This window comes from Phasianus colchicus, chromosome 6, assembly GCF_987193195.1.
Source record: "Phasianus colchicus chromosome 6, bPhaCol1.hap1.1, whole genome shotgun sequence".
In the NCBI taxonomy this organism is placed as follows: Eukaryota; Metazoa; Chordata; class Aves; order Galliformes; family Phasianidae; genus Phasianus; species Phasianus colchicus.
In genome coordinates this window covers 51279047-51303292 of record NC_143441.1, presented here as the reverse complement: position 1 = coordinate 51303292, position 24246 = coordinate 51279047, and the positions used below count along the sequence as shown (strand labels likewise).

The 24246-nt window shown below is 43.1% G+C and overlaps 1 protein-coding gene across 1 annotated transcript in view; it reads right to left on the bottom strand.

The window, feature by feature from the left end:
- OBSCN (obscurin, cytoskeletal calmodulin and titin-interacting RhoGEF) overlaps window positions 1-24246 on the bottom strand; it is a 175186-nt gene that overhangs the window by 133663 nt on the left and 17277 nt on the right. Inside the window, exons 5-15 of the mRNA XM_090143262.1 lie at window positions 20353-20655; window positions 19051-19317; window positions 18093-18368; window positions 15007-15279; window positions 12152-12427; window positions 11024-11299; window positions 6438-6713; window positions 4877-5152; window positions 2998-3273; window positions 1941-2216; window positions 463-738 (exon numbers count right to left, since the gene is read on the bottom strand). Of these exons, the coding sequence (XP_089999388.1) occupies window positions 463-738; window positions 1941-2216; window positions 2998-3273; window positions 4877-5152; window positions 6438-6713; window positions 11024-11299; window positions 12152-12427; window positions 15007-15279; window positions 18093-18368; window positions 19051-19317; window positions 20353-20655 (3051 nt within the window). The remainder of the gene's footprint in view (window positions 1-462; window positions 739-1940; window positions 2217-2997; window positions 3274-4876; window positions 5153-6437; window positions 6714-11023; window positions 11300-12151; window positions 12428-15006; window positions 15280-18092; window positions 18369-19050; window positions 19318-20352; window positions 20656-24246) is intronic.

The window sequence follows — 24246 nt, the reverse complement described above, 5'->3', positions numbered from 1 at the left end:
CAATTTACTTCATGTCTTAGAAACATTAACTTATGCAAAACATTCCTGTAGTATTCTCACAAGCTGAAATGAGACCTTCCAAGACAAAAAAAAATGTGCAAGCATAGGGCACACACACCCTAGTGCTTGACACAAAGCCCCTGTTCTGAAACTTCCTGAGAATCAGCTGCATTGCAGAGTTGTTCCAGTGGTACCGGTATGTGAGAATGGAGAAGTGCAATCAGAGCTTTCCTTTCTATGGCCTCATTCCCACAGCAAAGGGAAATTCCTGAAGATTTTAAAGGATGGAGATGCCTCACGACTGCATTTGGAAATATTTGTTCAATTTCCTCATCAGAAATAAGCCACCCTGAAGATCAGCTCCAAAAATTTCAAGCATAACAGGAAAAACTTACAGACTAACGATCATTTTCTAAGTACTCCAGAAATAGGAAAGAAAGGCTGAAGAGTGTTCTCTCTCACCTGTGACATGAATCTTGAAGGTCAGTTTCTGGCCAGCAGCCTCACAGCTGTACTCCCCTGCATCTTTCTTCTCCACCTGGCTCACCACCAGACGACGCAATTTGCCCTCTGACTCCACCCTGAATTTCTTGCTCGAGGTGATCAGTTTGCCCTCCTTGTACCACTTCACCTCGGTCTTGTCCTGGGCCACCTCGCAGCTCAGCGTGGCATTTTCTGTTGGTGCAGCCTTCACCTCCTTCTGCACCTTCTCCTTGTTGATAAATACAACTTCTGGCTCTGAAAAGAGAAAAAGATTCATCTCCAAGATATGAATTTGCCCACTGCCCTTTTAGTTTACAGGAACAATGGAAAACCATCTCTTTGACCTGGCAGAACACACTTAAATCTGCTGGAAGAACACAGAAACTCTGCCATAGAAGGTGATTCGCTTGGTTTTCATTTGCTTGTCTGTCTGCTGTAGTTCTGTTTCCTAAAGAAGCTTTTAGTAATCTTTTTGTGACAAAGCAACTATCTCTGTGCAGTAAGGAGATCACCTGGGTGGTTCTTAAAGCCACTGTACTGCAGTCAAAGGAAGAAATAATTTTGGTTGAAGCTGAGTGCAAATTGACGAATTCCTGGTGTCAGGAAATGTACCATGATGCATCAGAGACCCATATCATTCATTTCTTTTGCTCTCAACACCTGCTTCTGCCATCAGCACTGGTCATTCTGTGTGACAGACCAGGACTTCATGTTCAGGACTTTGTCACTATTTCCCATCCCACCCTGAGAAAAGCTTTGCTTATCTCACACTATTGCATCCGAATGGTGAAATACCCTCATCCTCCAGGAGGCACATTAGTCAGGTCACTTGCAAAAGAATTAAGAGGCAGAGAGTAGGTCAGAAAACGAAAATGTTTTTCCTACTCAGGAGACACAGTAGGGCAATGAATCTTGGATGACTCTCCACATCACTTTCTTCCCCTTACTTCCAACTGATGCCTTAGAAACATTAATCTACACGAAACCTTCCAGTTATATCTTCCCCACAGGATGAGATGAGCCCTTCCATGATGAATAAAAAGTGATCAGACATTGGGCTGATACCCAAATGCTCACCACAGTGTCCCTCTTTTGTAAAACATTTTGAGAATCAGCTGCATTGCAGAGTTGTCCCATTGTACAAGTGTGTGGAGATAGAGATGTACAATTAGAACCTTCCTGTGTATGGATCTGTTCCCATAGCAAAGGGAAACTGTGGAAGTTTTTAAAGAATGGAGCTGCCTGTCCCAAGGACTTTCTAAAGCTTTACAGAGGAGATATAAAGGGAAATATATTCAGAACTCTTTTCATCACTTTTCCATCAGACCTAAACCATACCAGTCATGATTTCCAAAAATATGACACCTACTAGGAAATAGGAAAAGAATAATCGTTCTAAATATTCTAGAAATTATTCTAGAAATAGAAAGAAAAGGGCAAAGAGTGTTCTCTCTCACCTGTGACATGAATCTTGAAGGTCAGTTTCTGGCCAGCAGCCTCACAGCTGTACTCCCCTGCATCTTTCTTCTCCACCTGGCTCACCACCAGACGACGCAATTTGCCCTCTGACTCCACCCTGAATTTCTTGCTTGAGGTGATCAGTTTCCCCTCCTTGTACCACTTCACCTCGGTCTTGTCCTGGGCCACCTCGCAGCTCAGCGTGGCATTTTCTGTTGGTGCAGCCTTCACCTCCTTCTGCACCTTCTCCTTGTTTGTAAATACAACTTCTGGCTCTGAGAAGAGAGAGAGACATTAGTTGGGCCATTTGGAAGAAGAGCAGGATGTTGGGAAGGAGTCAGAAAATGGAATCAGTTCTCCCAGTCTGATGTCCCAGTAGAATGGTGTGGAGAGAAGCTGTGAAATCTGTGGATGTCCCATGCCTGGAAATGTTCAAGTCCAGGCTGGATGGTTCTTAGAGCAACCTGGTCTGGTGGAACGTATCCCTGTCGATGACAGGGATTGGAACTGGATGATCTTTAAGGTCCCTTCCAACAAAAGCCATTCTGTGATGCTTCTTGTATGACTCTCCATGACTCTTTCTTCCCCTAGCTGCAATTTACTTCATGTCTTAGAAACATTAACTTATGCAAAACATTCCTGTAGTATTCTCACAAGCTGAAATGAGACCTTCCAAGACAAAAAAAAATGTGCAAGCATAGGGCACACACACCCTAGTGCTTGACACAAAGCCCCTGTTCTGAAACTTCCTGAGAATCAGCTGCATTGCAGAGTTGTTCCAGTGGTACCGGTATGTGAGAATGGAGAAGTGCAATCAGAGCTTTCCTTTCTATGGCCTCATTCCCACAGCAAAGGGAAATTCCTGAAGATTTTAAAGGATGGAGATGCCTCACGACTGCATTTGGAAATATTTGTTCAATTTCCTCATCAGAAATAAGCCACCCTGAAGATCAGCTCCAAAAATTTCAAGCATAACAGGAAAAACTTACAGACTAACGATCATTTTCTAAGTACTCCAGAAATAGGAAAGAAAGGCTGAAGAGTGTTCTCTCTCACCTGTGACATGAATCTTGAAGGTCAGTTTCTGGCCAGCAGCCTCACAGCTGTACTCCCCTGCATCTTTCTTCTCCACCTGGCTCACCACCAGACGACGCAATTTGCCCTCTGACTCCACCCTGAATTTCTTGCTTGAGGTGATCAGTTTGCCCTCCTTGTACCACTTCACCTCGGTCTTGTCCTGGGCCACCTCGCAGCTCAGCGTGGCATTTTCTGTTGGTGCAGCCTTCACCTCCTTCTGCACCTTCTCCTTGTTGATAAAAGCATCCTCTGCTTCTGGAATTGAAGGCAAATGGGCAAATTTAAGACATAAATCTTTTTTTTACACAGCCTTCCCCAAATGCCCACGTTAGTCTTTGGATTGTACTGTTGAGGACAGCTTTCCCACTCACATTTCCTGCCAGTGCTATCAACTAAATGCCAACATCTGAACTACATCAATTGCCGGCAAAGAACTTCCTCTCTGACAGCCCAAAACAGCTTAGATAGCCCTAAAATTGTTTTCATTTCTACTAGTATCATGTTCCAAAATCTTCAGAAAAATACCCATTTCCCCAGTGTCCAGCAGCACACCAGCATACATAATCATTGAAAAGTTTGTTTCATACAAGGGGACAGGCATTAAATTGTCCAAACAAGCTGACAGCTGTAAGCTGTTTTCCCAGCAAAAGCCAAGCTAGACTTGAGAAGCAGTCTTTGCAATAATAAACATTGTGTACTTATTATCTCTATTTCCTCAGTGCTCCAGGGATGTGTCAATCCAGAGCTGTGTTTCTGTAATGTATTGAAACTAGTTAGCCCCATGGTACTGTACTTGATCAGCACTGCACCAGCTCAGAATCAGAAGCAAACTAATATATGAGCTCCTCAGTTTGCGTTGTTTATCAGGACACAGGTGAGGGTCAAGGTTAAATCCTGTTTGTGATTAAATCATAATGAGAAAATTCATTTTTCTCTCCTACTTATTTCTGAAAACAGTTGTAATATCTCATTAGTTCTCAGAGGCCACGATAAAATGGTTTCCCCTATGGAACCATAGCATGTTTTGGGTTAGAAGGAAGCTTTAAAGGTCATCCAGTCCAACCTCTTGCCATGGTCAGGGACATCATTACTAGATAAGGCTGCTCAGGGTCCCCATCCAGTCTTGCCTTGGACGCTCCTGATGATGAGTCACCCACAACCTTCTCTGAACAATCTGTTCCAGTGTATCACCACTCCCATCATAAAGAACTTTTCTTATGTCCAAATTGAATCTATCCTCTTCACTCTTGAAACCTATTTTCCCTTGTTGTTCTGTTATTATAGACCCTGGTAAAAAGTCTTCTTCCATCTTTCATGAGACTTTCCTAATATACTGAAAGTTTGTCTTCCCCTCTTTCTGGAAAGAAAAGCATCAGCTTTAAGCTTTTTTATTTCCTTCATACCTGCTATAGGAGAAGCAAACAAAAGAAAATATGTGAATACCGTTTATAGGTGTCGGTGTCTTTAATTTAATAGAAACCACTAATGCCTTCTTCCAGCATTGTGACCAAATGCTGTCTCTGAGATTATTTAGGCAGAAGTACTTGCAAGCGAGTGCTTGTGCTCTGAAGATATTTTTAGTATTCTTTAATTTCCCCTGAAATTACTGAATTCTCCTTTTTCCATCACTGCATTTCCATGAGATCCAATTATCTCCAGCATGTCCTAAGCTTAAGCTACCAAACTCCTCTGTGTTCACAGCTTCAAAAGGCAAACAGATTGTGAAAAGCATGAGTTAAACGGTAGAATGTACGTTCTGTCTACATCACTGACTGCTAGGGTTGAATGTGTCAAGCCACTTAACTTTCCCCTCCTTCTTTTTTGAGGGGTTCAATACAGATGAAGCAATTTCACCCACCTGTGACATGAACCTTGAAGGTCAGTTTCTGGCCAGCAGCCTCACAGCTGTACTCCCCTGCATCTTTCTTCTCCACCTGGCTCACCACCAGACGACGCAATTTGCCCTCTGACTCCACCCTGAATTTCTTGCTCGAGGTGATCAGTTTGCCCTCCTTGTACCACTTCACCTCGGTCTTGTCCTGGGCCACCTCACAGCTCAGCGTGGCATTTTCTGTTGGTGCAGCCTTCACCTCCTTCTGCACCTTCTCCTTGTTGATAAAAGCATCCTCTGCTTCTGCAGATTGGGAGAACATTTAGAATGCACAGGTATATTCACACTATCCAATGTGTTCAAAACCAAATGCAAAATGCTGCTTATAACAACTTCATGTATGTTTGTCATTTTAGAATGGTCTCATTTGTATGTTCTGTCTATTAATTACCAATGACCCAACACTTCATTCATTGTCTGCTATATCCACATATTCTTCATATCTTTAAATATTCTTCATATTCATACCTTTAAATATCCTTCATACCTTCAATATTTTCCAGTAATTAAGGTTTCTGAGCAAATATTTTCCTTATTTAAGCCCAGAGCTCTTTCTAAAAGAGCTCCTTGCAACCTCCCCCAATAAGTGGATGGGAATCTAGATACACTAATGCATCAGAGAAGGATGCATTATGTGAATCTCTTGAGATCCTTTTTAACTCCATTTCTATGTTGTTCATGGAGCTGTGAATAACTTGTTCTTAAAAAATCTGTTTTTAGAGGAGAGAGATATTTTTATGATTACACTGATTAAAAATTGGAAGCAAAAGTAAATGCCAAATATAAGCATGTCGTGCTCTGTGATATGCAGGTCTCAGGAATGACTCTCTAGAAAAACAGCAGTAATTTAAATATTTCTTATTCAAAAATGAAATGCTATTTACACAGAATAATGTACTAATGCAGTGTTTATATGACTCCTGATTGGTGTTTGCTCTGTCCTTGTCGACAGGAGTACTTCTTTTACTGCATACCTACAAAACAATCTCAATTCTTTGCCAAATCCTCAAAAGTGTAAATAAGGTTTAGTTATTGAAACTCAGAGGCCACTTCTGATTCTCAGAAGTAATGAATATCATGACATAAGTTAATTGCACTTAAATTCAGCCACCTGAGAGTTAGGGTTGATCTCAGCTCCCAGAGTAAGACATTCAAGCTTCAGTTTCCCAATGAGAATGAGGGATTTGAAGCTCTGCTGTACTCAGTGGTGACCTTCAGTGGAAGGCAGTGGGTGATTTGCCTCACCCTACAGCAGACATCCAATGGTGGCAGCTCACTCCTCAGACTGTATTGACCACAACTGACCATACTCCAGTTGCCCACATACAGGCATCTTGGGCAATATGACATGCCCCATGCATCCAAGATATCTTCACGAGGCTGGGAAGCAAACCAGGCACTCTCAGGAGAGCCTTCCTTTTCAAACACAGCAACTGAATGCCAGCAGGGATCAGTACAGAATTTCAGATATAACTGGAAACCAAGTGGGACTCACAGGCTGTTCTGTGATGAGAAACAACTCTCTCACCTGTGACATGAATCTTGAAGGTCAGTTTCTGGCCAGCAGCCTCACAGCTGTACTCCCCTGCATCTTTCTTCTCCACCTGGCTCACCACCAGACGACGCAATTTGCCCTCTGACTCCACCCTGAATTTCTTGCTTGAGGTGATCAGTTTGCCCTCCTTGTACCACTTCACCTCGGTCTTGTCCTGGGCCACCTCACAGCTCAGCGTGGCATTTTCTGTTGGTGCAGCCTTCACCTCCTTCTGCACCTTCTCCTTGTTGATAAAAGCATCCTCTGCTTCTGCAGATTGGAAAACAGATAAAAACCCTTAACAAATGGGCTTCCATTTTTACCCCATGGTTTGCCCTACAAAAAGATGTAGAAGTGCAGAGTATTTCTGATGCACTTACACGATGGACTTCTCTAGTGCTAGCCAGCTACTAACAACAGCCCAATTTAGAATAAGCTTCCTATGCCTGTTTGGGTCCCAGGAAAGATCCCAGGGTCGTGAAGTTGCTACTGATGCACAGGCTCCAAGGATGAATGCAGGACTAGCAGGTATGGGGGGACTGACGTTGCCCTTTATTTACAGTGCAGACATTAATCCAGATCATTCATGCAAACATATTCAGCCATACCCAGCTCAGGTGACCAGGAAGGCTCCTGCTCCCCAGCAGTCATGGCAAACCCCTCCACAACCTTTCCTATTGCCTTCCTCCCCACTGTCACCCTGTGAAACCTCCTGCTACCATTCTTTTCCCTTCCTTCATGACTTTCTTCTCTGCATGCTGTCTGATCTCTGAGTGGCAGCAGCTGCCTGGGAGGGTAAGTTCAGGTCAAGCTCCTGTGCTGCTGACCGTCACAGTACATGCAATCCCAGGATTCACACCACGGCTCTGTCACCAGCACTGCAGTCCAGTGAAGGCGAGGGAGCAGGGCAGCATGCCAGTGCAAGAATGCAGTTCATACGCTCTACATTTGAGCTCCCTGGTTGTACTGACTGTAGAAGTACTACTGTCTCCACTCATCTTCAAAAACCCTGGTTTTGATTAATGATTTTCAGGGGAGGAGGTTCACGTGGGATGTTAAGAAAAAATTCTTCTTAAAAACAGTGGTGATGCAGTGGCACAGCTGCCCAGGGAGGTGGTGGGGTCACCATCCCTGGATGTGTTCAAGAACCATGGAGGTGTGGCACTGAGGGATGTGGTCAGTGGGCATGGTGGGATGGGTTGAGGCTGGATGCAGGAATCTTAGTGGCCTTTTCAAACCTGAATGACTCTATGAATATCAGAAGGCTTGCTTATTAGCAAGATGACATACGTGGCCTATACCAACCAAGTGATGCAAAACTTCTCACAAATGCATTCCAGCCAACCTGTAGATCAAACAACACTTTGGTAAGAGCTCAAGGACACACCATGGTCTGCATTAAAAAAATGATGAAAAAAATATAAGCGTTTCAGCTTCTATCCAAAACTTGGATGATAAATATGGAGGATGCATTAACCAAACAAGTTCCAAAACAGCTTGTGTGAGTGCTAAGTTTAATATTAACTTGCTAAAAATTAGCGAGTGTCCTGGTTTGGGCTGGGAGAGAGCTCAAGGGATGTACCAAACCATAGGGCATCATGCTTGGCAATAAAAGCTGGGGGGAAGAGGGAGGAAGGGAGAGATGTCCAGAGCAACCTTGTTTGCCCAAGAAACCATTATGCATTATGAGACCTGTTTTTCTTGAAGTGGCTGCACATCTCTCCACCGATGGGAACTAACAGATCCATTCCTTGGTTTGCTTTGCTTGCATGCACAGCTTTTGCTTTAGCTGTCAACTACCTTTACCTCAGCTCATGAGTTCTCACACTTCTATTCTTTCAGTTCCCTCTCCTACCCCAGCTGGGGACAGTGAGCAGAGAATGTGTGGTGCTGAGCTGCTGCTGGGTTCAACCACAGCAGCACAGGAGTTACTCATCCTCTGCATTCTTGCCCTTCAACACTAAACATTTTTATAGCAATGGGAAAATGTGACTGTATCTTTTAATGAGCTTACAAAATGACTTATACTAGCCAGAAATCTGCCTCAGAAACACATCTTAAAGCTAAGCAAGTAGTCAGTGTAGATGACATTTCCAATTTCTACCATCATTTGCAAGTGAAGTTCCATTAAGATCAAGGTGATGGAGCTTTGGTCCACTTCAAATAAGGATTTCACTGTACACCACAAATATTGAGATAATGAGATGGCAGAATCAGCTCTTTTTACTGTATTTTTCTATAGGTCTCCAAGGTGTGCAGCACTTTTTCTTTTTTTTTTTTATGATAAGCCATATCATTATGAAGGCCCTATCTGCATCCCATAATGCTCAACACTGAGCACCTAACCTTCAAGATGTCCTTAAAATGGGATGGTTCTGTGTTACCAGTGGAACCCTGGGGTACAAGAACCCTGAAATGCTTTCTGAGTGCGATGGTAAGAAGATAAATTAAGACTCAGAGAGCCATTGCACTTTGGGATAAGCTTGTAAGATGAGGATTTCTGCAGTGAAAGAGCCAACCACTCAGAGTACTCATAATCCCTCCTGACTTTCACACCAGATCATTTTGCAGTGAGTGCTGGACTTGCACGTCATGTTACAGTGGTACACATGAGAAATACAGCAACGGTAGCTAGGCAAGCACTCTCCACTTATGGCAGAGGGGGAGGTATTACATTACCCTGTGCAGCCATGAGGTCATCCAGTCTGAAAGAGAACAGAAAACCTTTCGTTTCTGAGGCAAACAGCTAAGAATAGCCCTCAGCTAGCAAAACTCAAGTATATAAGCATTACATTTCTGTGTTTTCTCTCTACACCTCTGCAATAATACGTGGGCTGGCTTTGGCCGCTGAGGATTAACTTGGTTGATTCCAGCTGTTGCCATGGTCTTTCCATCATTGCTCATGATTCATTTTCTCTGACAGATTCCTCTCAAGCCTACCCTTCCTGTAATCCAACTGTCAATTTCCTGAGCCAAAAGCATGAGCTACACAACTCAAGAAAAAGATCCAAAGGCCCCAGATCACATCCAGGTGGTGTGTGAACAGTAAGAGCTGACAGTTTAGAGTCTACACCAGTGACAGCAGCAAATCTGTCTACTACAGGAGCAGAGGCGTATTGCACACCAGAGACAGAAGCAGAATGCCCCAAGACAGAGAGAGCAGCAAAGACTGCAACCTTTACAAGGGAACAGAACGCAAGCTATGCCCTGCAAAGACTCCAGGTCTCCAGTCTGTGTGTGAGCAGAAAGTCTGTAGACTCCCAGTACAGTTGCTCCTGCACATAGCTGATAAAATGCCAAACCCTGGCCACCAGGATTAAGCTCCAATGTGTTCAATGCCGTAAGAAAGGAGAAAATAGATTCCCTGTCCTGATCAGCTTAGAATATGAGACAAGAACTGTAAAGTTAACAGAGAACAAGTTGACTTATGAGCAAAGCCAATAGAGTGTAACAATGAATAAAACAAAAGAAAAAACTTTGTCATCAGCCAGTTCAGAAATGGTCACTCAGAATGCTTTGGCAGGGGGTTTGGACTCAATGATCTCTGGAGGTCCCTTCCAACCCCTACAATTCTGTGATTCTGTGATTCTGTAATGCGCCTGATGTGCCCGTGGCTATCTGGAGCATAAGTTAAAATTTACTGGATTTTGTGCAAAATATACTGAGACACCAAAGCAATCTCTACTGAAGCTGGAATGAGAGATCTGCCTCTGTGCTAAACTCTCAGACTAATGAGAAAAGTGCAAATAGAAAAAATAAATGGATTCACGACTGGTCATTACATCTGTAGAACATGGAATGAACAGTCATCAACTTCAGATTCAACAAGCCATAGGCAAAGTGCAGTGCATCTGGCCAAAAGTTCTTAGGAAATGCTACCACCAACAACCAAACACTTCTCCAACACTTCTCAGTGCAGCCACAGTAGAGATCTGTAAATACTACTATAGAAATATCGATTGATAGAGCAGCGTTGCACACTGTTGTATACATCACAGTTGGACATCCATAGAGAGCTGATGATGAAAGGGGAAGAGCTGGATGAAATGTTGTTAAAAACAAATAATAATTTTAGCTGCACACATTTGTAAGCATTTCTTTTTCATCCTTCTCAAAACAGTTTCATGACAGAGTCAAGAGGACATGTTCACATACAAATTTCCACAGCCAGACTGTGGAATAATCAAATAAATTTTCTGTTTTGGGAGATATGACATTGTGCAGAGAAAAGATTAATGAAAAGGAGAAAATTCAATGACTTTCATGCATGAATAGTAAAAAGAAGAGGAGGAATACCACCCTGGAAGAGGCTTTTTAGTGCAGTGCCTGCTAGTAAGAACTCTAGATTCAATATCAGAGCATAAGGAGAATTACAGGCAGTTGAGTGGCTGATATCAGGATACCTACATGTAACAAGTGTACTTGTTGTGCCCTCGAAAACCTTACTGAAATGTTAGCTTAGACAAACATCAAAAGGCATCTCAACAGTATTTTTACTTTCAGGACAGACAAAAAAGGAGGAAAGAAAATACAGACGCAGAGAAAAGTAAATGAAATGTCAACCAGAATGTGTTTCCTACCAGTAACATGAATCTTGAAGGTCAGTTTCTGGCCAGCAGCCTCACAGCTGTACTCCCCTGCATCTTTCTTCTCCACCTGGCTCACCACCAGACGACGCAATTTGCCCTCTGACTCCACCCTGAACTTCTTGCTCGAGGTGATCAGTTTCCCCTCCTTGTACCACTTCACCTCGGTCTTGTCCTGGGCCACCTCACAGCTCAGCGTGGCATTTTCTGTTGGTGCAGCCTTCACCTCCTTCTGCACCTTCTCCTTGTTTGTAAACACGTCTTCTTTCTCTGCAGGGAAATCACAGTAGTCACACAGAGATTTTTGCTGTAGTCTGCTGCAGAGCTTACTCCAGTTCCCCTCGTTTCACTATACTTGCCCTTCAGAGGGAGTATGCCTCATTAAGACAGGAAAGCACTTTCCTCTCTATTTTGCCTTGGGAAATGATAGGCGTATGGGACAAAGCTAAACATTTCACAGCCTGAACACAGATTTGGACATGAGATTTAGAGCACCTGCATGCACTGCCTGATCCCTCCTCCCTCATCTCTTCTTCTCTCCTGATGTTTCTCTACAGTTCCATTAAATCAGAAGGGAACAGCCCTCTGGAACGGGTTGCCCAAGGAGGTTGTGGATGCCCCACCCCTGCAGGCATTCAAGGCCAGGCTGGATGTGGCTCTGGGCAGCCTGGTCTGCTGGTTGGTGACCCTGCACATAGCAGGGGTTGGAACCAGATGAGCATTGTGGTCCTTTTCAACCCAGGCCATTCTGTGATTCTATGAGTCTATGATTATTTGTATTTTCCACCTATTTGTGTCATTCAAATTTTGTAACCAAATCTCTTCAAACACCTCCCTTTTCTCTCTCCTTGCACGCCTGGTGTGCTCTCGCACTGCAACCCTGCACACACCAGCTGACTGTGAGAGGTACAGAAGTTACCCTCCTTTCCCTGTCATTTGTTGCATTTATTCATTCCTGGATGTAAAAGCACATGCATAAAAGTGTTGCTATGACACTTGACAACAAAGCAAGTCCTTCAGCCAAAATGTTTTGCACCAGAGAGGCTGTAAGTTGATCCTTCAAATTCAAGACACACAAAATGAAGCATTCCTTTATCTCTGGGATTCCAAGCATATTCTCACCTCTGACTTTGACTTGGAATGTTGCTTTGTCATCCTTTGTTTCACAGCTGTAGCTCCCTTGGTCTTTCAAGGTCACGTTTTTGACGATGAGCTTGCGGTGTGTCCCCTGGGAGATGATGGTTGTCCTCTGGTCCTGCTTTATCTCTGTTTGATCCTTCTTCCACATGACAGCTCCGCTTGCAGCTGACACCTCACACACCAGCTCCAGGTCTTCAGAAGGACTGACTGATATTTCTGGAGTTGTTTTGGGCTTGTTGACAAAATTAACGGCTTCATCTGAAGAGAAAAAGAGAAAGTGGTTTACACCCTGACTCAGGCTTATTCAGCACAGTTAAGATACAGTTAGAACTGACTGTAATTTCTCTCCTCATCACACTTGGGTGATCAAGTTTCATCTCTGGAGGTACTCACATACAAACGTGTGCATGATTCTGTTGTGATTTAAATATGACAGTGTTAAAGCTGCTCTTACACAGCAAGTCCTCCAAGCTGAGATACTGCAGTTACCTGTACTGGGATACTTATTGCTCAAGTTCCAGGTCATCCAGAGAGCTAATACAGAATGGCCTCCAGTTTAGCAGCTGGCTGTTGATTAATACTTTCCACAGATACATATGAATAAAGTAATCTTTCATATACATACACACTTATACACACAGTTGAACTTGTTGATCCAGGTGGGTACACTCCAACTGGGCTATTCTATGACTCTATATTAACACGGTAAGCCTCCCAACGTGACTGTTTTCATAAGTAAAATTGCTGCAGAATTGCTGTGATACAAATAACAGTCAGTGTGTTTTGCCAAACACGTGGAACTGGAAAATCTTTACACTTCTGTTTTCATCCTTCTCAAGTAATGCTTAGCCTCAGTGCTGGTGGACATCCTATTATAATGCACCCACGTATGTCATGAGATTGCTGGTTTTGCACCAAGGCATTAATGACAGACCTGTGTAAGTAAAGAGTAAGTTCTGTGCAGATGCTTCTTATTTTTTTTAATCAATTCTGTATTCTGCACATTTTTCTGAAGCTAAAATGAAGGCAGCTAAGTAACGTGTTTGCAATACATGAACAAACCTATTCAACACCCTGTCTCTAAGCTAACAAGCAGCATCTGATGAGCACATCAGTATTTCATGCCCTTCATTCCATCCAGACAGAACCTGCCTGAGGAGCAAACTGATGGCTGTCAGCTACAGGCAGTCCTAGCTTAGTATTGCATTTCTTTTAGCAACAACTGTTGCTTTCAGTCACTGAAAATACCAAGACCAATTGCTATACCAGGCACATTTATGGCATCAGTGAACAAATATTTTGTTAAAAATTGTAATAGTTTGGAGCCATCTATTCTTTTAAAACTAGATGACCAAAGAAGAACAGTCCCTGTAGAGTCAGGCTGTTGAGAACTAATAGCATAAATCAATACCTTACAGACAGTCTTAGGGAAAGTAATCTATCTTGTCACCATTTGGTGCTCCTAATTAACCCTGCTTGATGACTTTTCTGTCTGAGCCATGTGATGTTTTGTGATAGGAGTTACAGCTATGGTTCCCTTAACCCTATACACATGGTCACCAAAGCAGGAGGCATCCAGTCTCAGGGAATCACGCAGGCTTCTTCTGTATTTGATGCTCAAAGACAGCTCCAGAACTTTTTAAATCTTATCTCTCATCCAATAATGTTCATTAAACAGTGCAAGTTGTCCTTTGGGGTTATCTTTTGCTCTGCATCAACCCGTTCAAATGGAGTCTTCTTGGCTTGTTCTGGATCAGTTTTTCAACAGATAAATCCAGGGTCTTCGAATTACACTCCAAGTGAAATTGCAAAATGTAGGATTCTCAACCAAACAGAACTGGAGGTAGGATGCAGAGTGAATACCTGAGCCAACACCACCTGCAAGCAATCCTTCAGTATCTTAGGAGACCCTAGTGATCCCAAATCCAGTGCTGTGCTTGTTCTATCAGCTCTGCTGAGTTTGTAGTTAGTTAGATGGTGAGCATCATGGTGGTGATGGCTGGGCAGCTGGACTAGAGGATCTTTATCAAGCCTAATGACTCTGTGATCAGAGTAACATGGCTGTGCTGTTAAAGGTCACAAGCATTGCACTTGCATACACAACGAGAGGCTTTCAGTTGAGTTTCAGTTTGTGACTGAGGATTGGATTATAGAAAATAGACTCAAGGTATAAGCCAGGAAATAGATCTTCCTACCAGGCTCTGCGAATGTAGTCAGCTGAATTTCACAGATATTGAATTTCACTGAAAATTTCTTGTGTTATTTTACCCTCCAGCTCCACCCTGAACAGGAACATGTCAGCGACAAGCATTACTCCTGCAGGCTCGACCTGACAGTGCTTCACATGTACTTCATGCTGATGGGCACATGCCATGAGCTAATGGCTGTGCTTACAGCACCTCAGGGAGACACCTCAGAGATCACAACGTCCTTCTGGCACAGCAGGAGACACTGAACTCTTCAAATATGGAGCTTAATTTGTCAAAAGAGGAGACAGGATTCCCATGCTGAGAATTTAGGACTTCTGTCATAGGTTCAAAGATAATGCAAGTGCTGAGGCAATTCATGAACTAGAAGAATGAAGCCCAGATGTGAGGGTTCAAGTTGTGACTCCAGCCCCAGCTGGAGCGAGGGCTGACCTGAATTCATCACAACATCATGTTATTTGCTCATACTGTGGATTTGCACAGGGACCACAGTAAGGTCAGAACAGTTTAAATAGTACTGTGCAGTCACTGTCCTAAATACTGGAAAGCCACAGGGTTGGACAAGTAAAATGAACCAAGTCTTAAGTGCTCAGCATGGATTCTGATCCCATATTTGCCTCACAAACTTACCTGAGACTTTCAAATCAAAAATCAGAGTGTCATCTCCAATTTTGCAGATGTATGTTCCCTCATCTTCTTTCGTCACAGCCGAAGCCACGAGCTTATGCAGTTTCCCTTTATCTTCCATTGTGAATTTCTTACTGGTCGTGATTTCTTTGCCATTTTTGTACCATTTAACCATGACATTGGCTTCTGAGGTCTCAGAAACAAATTCAGCTTGCTTTCCAGCAACAGCCCTGATAACTCCTCCAGTTTTCTCTTTGTTTATGAAGTTTGCCAGTGCTGAAACAAAATATGGATACACAGTCATGGTAAATAATTGCAGGGACATTGGTGACCATGAGGTGTTCATTTATCATAAGACCAAACGTACGCATTCATTCTTGGTTCTAATTGCTAGATCCCAGTTCAGAAGCCAACAAATTGGCAGCTTTTATAAACCATGTACCAAATTATCTCCAAAAGACAAAGGACATACACCACACAGGGGACTGAGCCAAAAGAAGTCCTAGGCATCAAGAAAATATTTGAAATAGGAAAACCGAGGAAAGAATTGGAATAAACAAACTGGAAGAAAAGTAATGGAGGATGTTCAATTACTGCATTGTAACCTCCTGGCAAACAAATCAAGCTGGAGGTATCACTTAGGACTGAAAAGAAAAACAGAATTCCTTTCTGGAAATTAACTGGAGCAAGGAAGTTAGATGATGAAACTGGCCCCTATTAACACATAGCGGAATAACTGACTGCAAATATTCAAAACCTCACCACTATCTTTGCCAAAACTTTAAGCCTAAGGCCACAATCCCGTGTTACTTTAGGTAATGGAGTTTGTTTTCCAACTTCTTGTTAACATATCATTTTAAAACAGTGCACACAACTGAGTCAGTCTGTTGAGACTGTGCAAAGCTGCTAAAATCAAAGTCTGAATTATGCATGCATTTGTTCTGCAATTCCAAGAACATGCATGTATAATACAAATTCAACAACACTTCACAGAACACCTGTGTTTTAGGAGCTCAAAAGCTAGCTGATGGACATGGAGGTGCCCGAGATCCTGTAAATACATTTAACTCCATCCTATAATACAGTCAAATTTAATTCATTTTTCAGAAACTGTCTCTTACAATTGTAGTCCCCTCACACTGCTGGATGTGAGCCCAGCCACACAAAACTTGGTTTTCACTGCAGACACTGCAGCAAGGAGGAACAGCCTCTGGACTGGACCAGCTGAGCGTGACCCTACCAGAATTTGCTCCAAAGGTGTTGTTACCAGCAATGCTTCCTGGTGAAACGCATGGGGGTCCTCCTTTGATTCCAATCCCAACCCACCCCACAATGCCCACTGACCACATCCCTCAGGGCCACATCTCCACAGTTCCTGAACACCTCCAGGGATGATGATCCCACCACCTTCCTTTATGGGATAACAACACCTCTTCTACCCAACCTCCCTGCACAGGATGGATGTCGCTGAGATCTCTGCTTCTCCACCTGCATGGCACACATGTTGAAAGGTTTGGGAGGAAGAGCAGGAAAACAGTTTCATTCACGTGCCTTCCCCTTCCTTAGAAAAAACAGGGTAAAACAGCAGCCACAACAGGCTGAAGGGACATCTCAGATGTCCTGCCTGGATGCAGGAGGTCACATATCAGAGAATGTCTGGCATGTGAAGTCTCGTGGCAGTGCAGTGCATGACAAGCTGCAAGAACACTTTCCTGAGGCTCCTTTGGGCACGAGGCCCAGGGGTGACACACCTCTGGCTGCAGCTCGACAGAGCCTCCCAGTAGCCACGTGGTGCCCATGTGATAGACACAGCTGATCCTCACATCAGATGATTTACAGGAACAGAAGATGCAGGCAGTGATGCTGAATGGTGAAATACTGGGAGAGCGTGGCATGGGTATAAGATTTGTGAGCCTGGGGATGTACAAAGTCAGGCTGGACAGGGCTGATGGAGCTGTGGTGTCCCTATTCATTGCAGGGGAGTTGAACTAGCTGACCCTTAAGGGTTCCTTCCCTATATGAGATATATGAAAGCTGATTCTGCAGTAACCAAGCTACCAACAGCAGTTGCTTGTCTTACAGCTTGCCAACACAGATTTTAAAATAACAGCATTGATTACTCATTTGATAGTCACATTACAGTGCAAAGCACATGGAAATGTCCATCAGCTAATTCAATTAATTCTATGGGCAGATCTGCCAGCGTGAAATATTATGCTAACATGACAGAGAGAGAGAAGAAAAGCAAAATTAAGACTAGCTGACAAGTGTTGGCAGAAAGTTGTGCTCTCCATAAATTTAGTCCCATTTTTCAATTTTGTTTGGAGCTGTCTCCATGCCTCTTTGGAATTTGTTCTTTGAGAATAAACAATTAAGTAAGCTTTTCAATGCCAAAGTGCATACACTACTCTAGGGCTTTGTTGTTTCTGCATGGATCAACAAGGGTGACAAGCCAGCAGAATATGATGAAGAGCCTCATACATACTCAGTGTAAAAAAAAAAAAAAAAAAGGCAATCACTGCTGGAAAGAAGGTGCATTTGTATTCATGTAATCTGCAGAGAGTTCTGCAGAAATAGAAAATCTTCCCATGGAGCAAACAAAGGATTCTCATTTATTGTAATCAAGGCCCAGCAGGTAGATCTCAGAGATCAGACCTACAGCCTGCAGCAAAACAGGGAGCTGAGTGGAAAAGTTAATTTTCTCACTACATCTGTGTAAGAAAAAAAACACATGGAATGACAGCTAGGTAAACACCCTTTAACTCCTCACAGGTCTCTTCCACAGTTTGGATCACTGCTACAAAAAAAACTATTTACATCATCTCTTGTGGCCACCCTGAGAGAGGAGCAGGAAGGCTATGATGCTCTTTTTCCTATCTTTCCCTTGATTCCTTCTGTATCTTAGGGACGAATCACAGGACAGAACACAGAAATCAAATGGCTCTACAAAGTGGATTTGCCAGTTCAAGTCAAAATAACCACTAAAAACACCCCAGATGCTACCTGAAAGTAGCTGCACTGTCGGGGAGTCAGGTGAACGCAGTCTGTTGGCTTTGAGCAGGAAGAATACAGCCCAGACCATCACATACCTTTCACTGAAAGCTGATAGAACATTTTATCCCCCTCACAGATGCACTGGTAAGTTCCAGCATCCTCCATTGCAACGTTGTGAATTTTCAGGATGCGTCTCTTCCCCACAGTCTGCAGTTCATATTTTTCATTGGCCTTGAGCTCCTTCCCATCCTTCATCCACTTCACAGTAGCGTCTGTGTCTGAAAGCTCAGCCTGAAGCTTGGCTTCCTCACGCAGCCGAGCAGAGATCTTTTCTACATCTTTGCTCTTATTGGTAAATCTCACTGCAGCACCTGTCAGGAGCAAAGGCCTCGTTATTTCAATTTATATCAGGCTAACATGATCAATGCTTGCTGCAAGATCTTTGAAAAAGTAATATGTTCTGTTTCTGCACTCATATCGTGTCAATACTAAGCAATTCAAGATGTTTAATGTGGTCTTCTTGCCATATTCACTAAGAAAAAAATACACCTCTTTCTACTGATTAACAATGCTTTAAACATGCAGAGGTTTTCACCCAAAGACAAACAGGTCCTCCCATAATGAATGCTTATTAGTTACCTTTTGTCATGCAAAGCTGATTGATAGAGATATCACTGTCATGATTGCTCCTCTACTTCTAAATGATTCCAGTGTAATCAGAAGGGCTGGCTGAACCTGGAGCTGAAATTACTGCTCTAAGGTGATGCAGTGGTAGAGCTGGGGACTGAATGCACTGACCAATGCCTGTGGACTGCAGACATTCACCAGATAGCATGAAGCAGTCTAGTTCAGCTACCCAGCTGGGTAGACTGGCTTACTCTGAACTCTGTGCTATGATATTTAGGTCATTACCAGGACCCACATTAGTCCATGTGATGCGATTTCAGATACTTGGTACAGACAGTGAATGCCTGCAGCCCCAGTCCTAATCATCAGATCACAGCAACTATGCCTTGACTGAAAGATGCTTGATCATTTGATCAAAGTCAATACCTCTCACTCTCATCTTGGTGCTGACATCAACATTTTTGGCAACAAATTTCACTTCTGCTCCATCATCGTTCTTGGTGACGTTCTTTATGATTAGACTGTGAGTAGTTTGGGTTCTCTTGATGATACAGGTCTCACTTTCCTGTAAGACTTTGCCATTGAGATACCAAGTTCCGGAACATGTTGTCGTAAGGTCAATAGTAAACATGGCATCCCCTCCAGATACAGCTTCACCAGTTGTTAGCGGGGATTTCACAGCGAGGACTGGTTCTGAGGAAGAAGAACAACTTGTATGTCTGAGACCAAAAGGCACAAGACTGCCATGCAGCAGAACAGGTCTTCCTAAGAATAAAGCTCTTAGACTAAATTTGACATGAGAATAAAATCCTGCACGTGTTTTGCAAGCACTGAATACAGTGCACGATTGATGAATGGGATTTGGTTTCTACAGCTGCAGATAACTGACCTGTGGCACAAGAGTAACTCCTGTATTCTGCATAGATAAAACAAGAGGTACATGTTAATTAGTACTCACTCAGATGTTTCAAGGCAAAACAGACCTGATAAGCATCTCATACCACCCAGGATGCCTAGCAAGCGTGTTATGTTGTTTTTTAATAACAAGTACTGCTCTTATATTTCAGAAAGACCCTCAGCAGCCTACCCAGCCCACTAATCACTTCTAGATATTCCAGGGAAGCACAAGCATATTGAGGCAGCAAGGGAAAAGAATGACACAATAACAGAAATGACCAGAGTCTAAGCAGAGACTGTTCAGTGCAGCGCATCAAAGGAAGAAACAACTCCATTGCACACAATGATTCTGTAGCACATTGGCACCCTACAGATAAAGTATAATCCTGCATTTCTTCTAGTTGCTCTGAGATTAAAGAGAAACCAACTGGAAACTGGTTTTCATGGCATCATGATCATCACATTAACACTTTAGATGCAAGTCTGGTATCTTATTTATAGTTGGAAGATTAAATCATGAGTACATTTCTATTTCTTCCTTTGCATGAGTACTGGAAGAAGCACTTATATGCTTAAGATTTGTTACAGAAAGCTCTGCCTCTTGCACATGTGAGATAATATAAGGATATTCACAGCTCTGTCACAGAAACATAACTTGCATCACTTTAGCAGTAGGTGAAGGTTGAAATGAGATAGGAGAACCAGGAGAGAATGAAAGAATTTGGCGTGTTAATGCACTACTTTCCTTAAAGTGAATGGAAAAGTCTTTAGGGAACCAACACAGCTGCTCAGCACACACCGATCCATTTCTGTTGGGGTTTTTGTGCTTACCAAGGTGCATGCTCCCTGGGAATTCCAGATACGGGCTCTGTCCATGCGCATTGACTGCAGACACTCGGAACTGATAATCAGCCTCTTCTGACAGATCGCTCACCGTGAACTCTGGGACAGGGACATGAGACTCGTGGCACCTCACCCAGGTAAAGCCAGTTAGTTTTTTGCGTTCCACAATGTAGCCATCGATTGGAATGGGGCGGTGCATCTTTGGAGGGGACCATGCCAGCGTCACTGAGGTTTCTGTTTTATTTTTCACCACAGGGTCAACTGGGGGCTGAGTGGGAGGTTTTCTGGGAACTGAACAGAAATACATACAGAAATTTTATCATCAAGTCATTTAGATTGGAAAAGACCTTCGAGATCATCAAACTCAACTTTCAGCATGACCTACTGAGTCCCACCATTAACTGTGTCCCCAAGTCTCTTAAATACCTCCGGGGATGGGAGGCTCCAAAGGTGAAAAGCAGTGAGAAACCCACTGTATCTGACTGAGAAAAACTAGAGCTTACAGTGGTCTTAAACATTATCCTGGGTTAATAAATCTCTGTAAAACCTTTGCACTGCAAAGCAACAGAAAGGACAGAAGATCCTTTCAGAGTTTACTATGAACGATTCATAGGCTGAAGTTTTCAATGCTAGATACAGACCCACAACACTTCCTGTACATTTCCTGGATAAAGAAGGCTAATATTGTTTGTTATTTTCACTCAGAAAGAGGATAAAATCACCATTAGATGTTGTCCAAGTCTGTGTTGTGAATCCAGGCTTAAAAAAAAAAATTTACAAGGGATTTTGCTCTTCATCCACCTGTCTACTATACATCACTGAATAATGACTTGCACTAGTACTAATCTGCTGCCCACATTTCTTCAACCACAGCAGACCCTCCAGAACTACAGACAAGAACACAGATGTGCCTGTGAGAAACACTATGTGGCAAAGCACCACGGACTACATAAGGAAAAGCACAGTGATATTTTGCCATCTCTATTCACAGATGTGGCATCCTGAGAGACGATGTAAATCCATTCTTCTACCAGGAGCCTATGGTCTACATTTCTTTCCAAGAACCTGTTCCAAAAGTGTGGAAATGTTTTAGTCTGACTTCTTAATAGGTTTAAGCACAGACCAGCTAAACGTGGCACAGCTGCAACATTTTATAGGTAAATGATAGACATGAATAAGCAGTGCAGTGGTTGTGGAGTCCATTCCTCCATGGAGGTCTCAGTTGCTTTGTCTATGAGCTTGGCTGTTCTCTGCAGCCACTTTCTTCTGGGAATCTGCCCCCTGTTCTGCCTTTGAATTCTGTGCCTTTTGTAAACTTTGTCTCCCAAGAGTGATAGCTGTCATCAGGGATCTCTGTCAGGAAAGACATGTTTTAACAATTTATGCAGAGCCAAGTTTGGGGGCTGAGGAATTCAGTTCAAAAGGAAATGACACAAAGGCACGTCCTCACCATGGGACCCTGCAGCCAAAGAGATGTGGCCATTATGATACCTGAGGTCCTATATGACAAGTTTATTCCTGCAGGTATTTGCATAGTGAATACATTCACCCACTGGTTGCTGTTGAACATTTTAGAGGTTAAAATCCCATCTGACTTATTCACTATGTGCAGCCACTGATACAGGCAGGAGGCTGGGAATTACCTGATGCACTCTAGTTACAGACTACTGACACAGTAAAGGATTGATTTCATTTAATTTTGGCCATCAGAAAGTTTGGTGTCTGGTTTAAGTCAGCCATCCAGGCTCCAATTATAATCCTATGGAGAACAGCACATTCAGGAGAACTCATCTCATCTTAAAGAACATGCTTGAAATCATAGAATCATAGATTCCTAGGGGTTGGAAGGACCCTTAAAGACCATCCAGTTCCAACCCCCCTGCCATGGGCTGGCTGCCCCCCAGCCAGCTCAAGCTGCCCAGCACCCATCCAACCTGGCCTTGAACACCAAGAATGGGGCATCCACAGCTTCTCTGGGCAGCCTGAAATGGAAGTAATGAACAAGTGGAAGATATTCAAGTATTGATGACTGTAGAGAGAGCCTGTGTGCTGAATCTAGATTAAAAACTAAAGACTGGAGGAGCTGAGCTGTTCTCTGCCACAGTTTACCCTTCTGTAAAATAGGCATAGTAAAAATGCAGAAGCCTGATCAAATAATACATAAATATTGCCTGCCTGGTAAATGGTATAAAATTGCCCACAAAAGACTCATCCAGTTAATGGTGTGGACATGGTGCACAGGATTCTTCCAGCAGCCAATCAAATATGCAAAGTGTTAAAATAGGAAATCTCAATGCGATACACTTTTCCTTCATTACATAAATAGACACAACTGTTTTGGGGTGCACTGTTACCAGCCTGTCGGTTGCTGCTGGTCAGAGTTAGATGCCAAAGGTCCCCCTAACATAGCATGAAGCCAAAAGCCAGACGCTGGAATCAGATCTCCTGACCTTACCATCAGAAATTGAGATGTCATATTTTGCTCAGAGGTTCCTGCTTGTAGGAGGACAGCTTCTGAGCTTTTTCTGCTCCAGGACCAGCTCTAGTTTCATAATTTAAACAGCAGTCAGAAATTAAACTGAGCTTTGTCACCTCCAACAAATAAAATGAGTGGTTGGATGGTACAGCTTTCCAAATAACTGAGGAACTGTCACAACAGTAAGATGCCTACCTTTTTTTTTTCCTCTCATTAATACATATAGCTTAATAGCATCAGAATGCCCCAAGTGCTTCAGATAACACAACAATTGTAAACCTTTCTTTAAGGATTTCTTTTTTACCACTGAGTAATTATAATTCGGTGGTGCTGGTGGGAGAAAGGAAGTACTAATCTTCCCAGATGGTGAATAGAGTTGATGTTCACATGCAGAACCAGAAACCACTCATTTGGGAAGCATAGCACCAAAAGAAATGTGAATAGCTTCATAAAATCAGGCAGCTTCACCCAAATTTCACATCAGGTCCATTATCTGCTGCTGCTGCTTAGCTTGAGACCCTTGCTCAGATCAGATTTGCCAGCTGAAGGAATCTTCCACCCTACCTATATATTTCAGGCTCCCAAGTAAAGCTAAACAATCCAAAGGCCTCTACACTTCTAGCATAGCTACCACCAATGCATAGGGTCCTCCAAGTGCTGTTGTGTCAAAAGGAGGATGAAGGAAGTCATATTTTCAGGAAGAAATATTTTCCCTTTTTCTTGCAGTCTTTTTATTTTCTTTTCCTTTAATGCAAGCAGCTTTGTAGCTTACAAATTGTTTTCTAATCACCTCCTGGTATGGACAAATCACACATCTTTTACTCTGTGTTTTACACAGTTATCATTTTATATCTGTTCCAGTATGGAATTGTAGAATTATAGAATGGCCTGGGTTGAAAAGGACCAGAATGATCATCCAGTTCCAACCCTGGCTATGTGCAGGGTCATCAACCAGCAGACCAGGCTGCCCAGAGTCACATCCCGCCTGGCCTTGAATGCCTGCATGGATGGGGCATCCACAGCCTCCTTGGGCAACCTGTTCCAGTGTGTCACCACACTCTGTGTGAACGAGAATGTCCTGGGGTGTTGTGCCATGCTCTTTCCCCACTTGTCTTCTCTCTCTCTTTTGATCTCTCCATAACATCAGGTTGTTGGCGTTTCTGACAGGCCAACTTCCCACTTTCTTTGGCCACCACACAACTCACCATAGCAGTATCTATAAAGAACACCTTTAATACAGGAGTGTTTGCACACTGAGGAATCAGAAAATCATAGATAGGTTTAGGTTGGAAGGGATCTTAAAGACCCAACCCCCTTCCATGTTGCCACCCACAAGATCAGGCTGCTCAGGGATCCATTCAACCTGGCCTTGAACACCTCCAGGAATGGGGCACCCACTCTTCCCT